This window comes from Cariama cristata, unplaced genomic scaffold (genome assembly GCF_000690535.1).
Source record: "Cariama cristata isolate BGI_N322 unplaced genomic scaffold, ASM69053v1 scaffold5821, whole genome shotgun sequence".
Lineage (NCBI taxonomy): Eukaryota > Metazoa > Chordata > Aves > Cariamiformes > Cariamidae > Cariama > Cariama cristata.
Genome location: NW_009598575.1, coordinates 78,650 through 81,341, shown reverse-complemented (window position 1 = coordinate 81,341; position 2,692 = coordinate 78,650). Strand labels below are relative to the sequence as shown.

At 54.5% G+C, this 2,692-nt stretch overlaps 1 protein-coding gene across 1 annotated transcript in view; it reads right to left on the bottom strand.

Moving 5' to 3' along the window:
- Positions 1-945: 945 nt before the first annotated feature.
- Positions 946-2,692, bottom strand: part of LOC104168674 (neurogenic locus notch homolog protein 2-like) — a gene marked incomplete at its 5' end in the record, with an annotated part of 75,701 nt that continues 73,954 nt past the window's right edge. The window contains 1 exon segment of the mRNA XM_009709338.1: positions 946-2,692. This exon segment is cut by the window's right edge and continues 28 nt beyond it. Coding sequence (XP_009707640.1) covers positions 1,374-2,692 — 1,319 coding nt within the window.

Genomic DNA, 2,692 nt, shown 5'->3' with positions numbered 1-2,692 from the left:
GAAGCTGAGAGCAGAGGACAGCCCCAAACTTGTTAACCAAGCTGCATCAGGCAACGGTTTCTGAGCTATTTGGTCTGCCGCTTAAGCCCAGCTCCTGGTTTCAGGCATGCTGCTGCTGCTGGAAGCCTGCTTGGGAGTCAGTGCTGCAGCCTCCTTGCTGGGAGGGGAAGACAAGGCAGCCCTGCTCCAGGGCTGGAGCAAAAGGAACACTTTTCAAAGGGCTGGGATGCTGCTCCTGATGCAGAAGGACACACACTGCAACATGTAACAACGTCCTCGACACTTCTTGATAACACCATAAAGAGGCAGCACATGGTACCTGGAGGACAGGACACACAGCCAGCCCTTGGATGGAGGGGAGGGCAGGACTGTGCAAGAACGCTGGGAGCTCGTGTTATCAGGTTTAGAAACGCTCATGCTCACCCCAAGAGGTTCCCAAAAGGCCTGTGTTGGTTGCAGGGCATCTCTTCCGGCACGGGAGCCCATGAAGGCAGTCACGGACACACCTGGCAGGACGGGGGCATGGGGAGGGTAGTGTGTCAAAATGGTCAGGTGTGTCTCAGGGAAGACATATAACACGGGAGAGATGTGCCTACAGGCCACCACGAGGGGAAGACCAGGTCAGACCAGCGTTTTTGGGAGAGAGGGGAAAGAAAAAAAATTAAAAAAATACCTAGGAGAAGACTATATGTATATATAATCTCATAATACCTGGGGGGCAGGCAGTGAGAACACTAAGGGGTGTTAGTGGGTTTGTACAAGACAAAGGCTCTTGAAGAGGAAAGGGTGAAGCTGCGTGACAGAAGGTGTCACTTGACCGGCGGGTGTTTTGGGAAGTCCGGCTCACTTGCTGAGCAAGAGCGGCCACGGGAGGGAGGGGTCTCGGAACGTGGGTGCAGCTCTGAGCTGTGTCAAAACAAGGCAATTGAACTTGAGGAGAACTAGTAGAAGGTGCTTCAGAGAGAGGTTATGTGGGTAACAAAAGGAGTAACAAAATAAGGATACAAAGCTGGTTTTGGCTAAATTTCTGGAGAAACGACCATGAGATGCGTTAAGCTGAAGAGCTGTCTCCCCACAGAAATGGTGGAACATATTTTAAAGCAGACTGGAGAATCCAGTGCAGACAGCGGTCACACCCGAGGTGCACGGGAGTTGGTTAGAAGTGACCCAGCTGGTCTTCTCCATCACCAGCTTCTACAGTTCTCTGTTTAGCATAAAAGCATACAAGCCTACAGCGACCACAGTCCCTCCAAGGAAAGAATAGCCTGGGCTCATTAAGACTCTTGGATACTAAAATGGTTCTTCATTTTCATCCTGGAAGACCTTCATGAGTTCTGGAGTCCACTTTTATCGGGCGTCACCTTGGCCAGCCTTCAGGCATACACCTGCATGTTGTTCCGCTGCTGCTCTGTCATGTGAGCGGCTGCTGGCCCACGCTGGTTGTTACCGGGACTGGTTGCCACATCAGACCAGTCAGAGGCAGAGTGCGGGGAGGAGCTTGACCACTGGTCTGGAGATTCAGGCGATGGAGTCAGGTATGGGTGCTCCCCTTGTAAGTGCCGGTTGTGGCTAGGAGTCCGTTCTGTGGCCGAGGAGTAGCAGCTGTGCTGGGAGGGAGGCGTGGGGTACTTCCCCATCGAGCTCTGGAACTGGTGGTAGGCGGGGAGGACCGTCTGAGCCACCTGCCCGTCCTGCTGAGGGATGGCAGCCATGGAGAACGAGGCGCTGGGCAGCTGAGCTAAATCCGGTATCTGGTACATGGAGCTAAGAGGACCAGCCATGTTCTGAGCGCAGTTTGACTGGGCCTGTTGTGGCAGTGCTTGCTGGTTTATGCCACCCTTGGGAACCAGCTGGAAAGTCATGATAGGGGGCAGAGACTCCCTGGACACTCCCATGTGCTTTGTATCTGCTTGAACCAAACCGCTCTGCTGAGAAACACTGGGGTGTGAATGCATCACCTGCGGTACCATGCCAAACATCTCATTGTACTGGGACTCGTTCACCTCCATACGGTTCATCCACTCGGTGGAAACGTTGGCTGGCCGGAGCCTGCCAAGCCCACTGTTAGGAGGGGTGGTTCTGTGCTGCGAAAGCAGTTGGCTGACGGACGGGAGCACCGTGCTGGATCCACGTCCTAAGGGCTGCATCTCGTGGAGGTTGGAGAAGGACATCGTGTGTGCAGCTTGCACCGACGGAGCAGTCAGCAGGGAGCTGGGTGACGAGTGTAACACCCCCGGCGACGGCATCACAGGAGACGATGTTGGCTCAGACGCAAAAGCATGGGGCGACTCTAGGGAATCAACTGGTGACAGGGTCACTGAGCTCTCCGAAAACTGCCCTTTGCTCTCACTGAGGGACTTCTTCCTTCTCCTCTTTGCATCTTTGGTGAGGTTCGTGGGCACGATGCCTTTGGCATTCGGTTTTCGCGACTTCTTGCTTAACGAAGCATGCTTCAGATTGAGGAAGGACCGATTTGGGCCACAAATGACCGGGGAGAGGGCAGAGTTCAGCATGGCACCGGGGTGCCCAGCGGGGCTGTGCGCCACATTGTACTCGTTGAGAAGCTGCACTATGTCGTGGTGCATCCGGTCCTGGGCCACATCTCGGGGCAGGCGGTCCATGTGGTCTGTGATGTCTCGATTGGCAAAATGGTCCAGCAAGATTTTTGCTGCTTCAAAACTGCCTTCCCGAC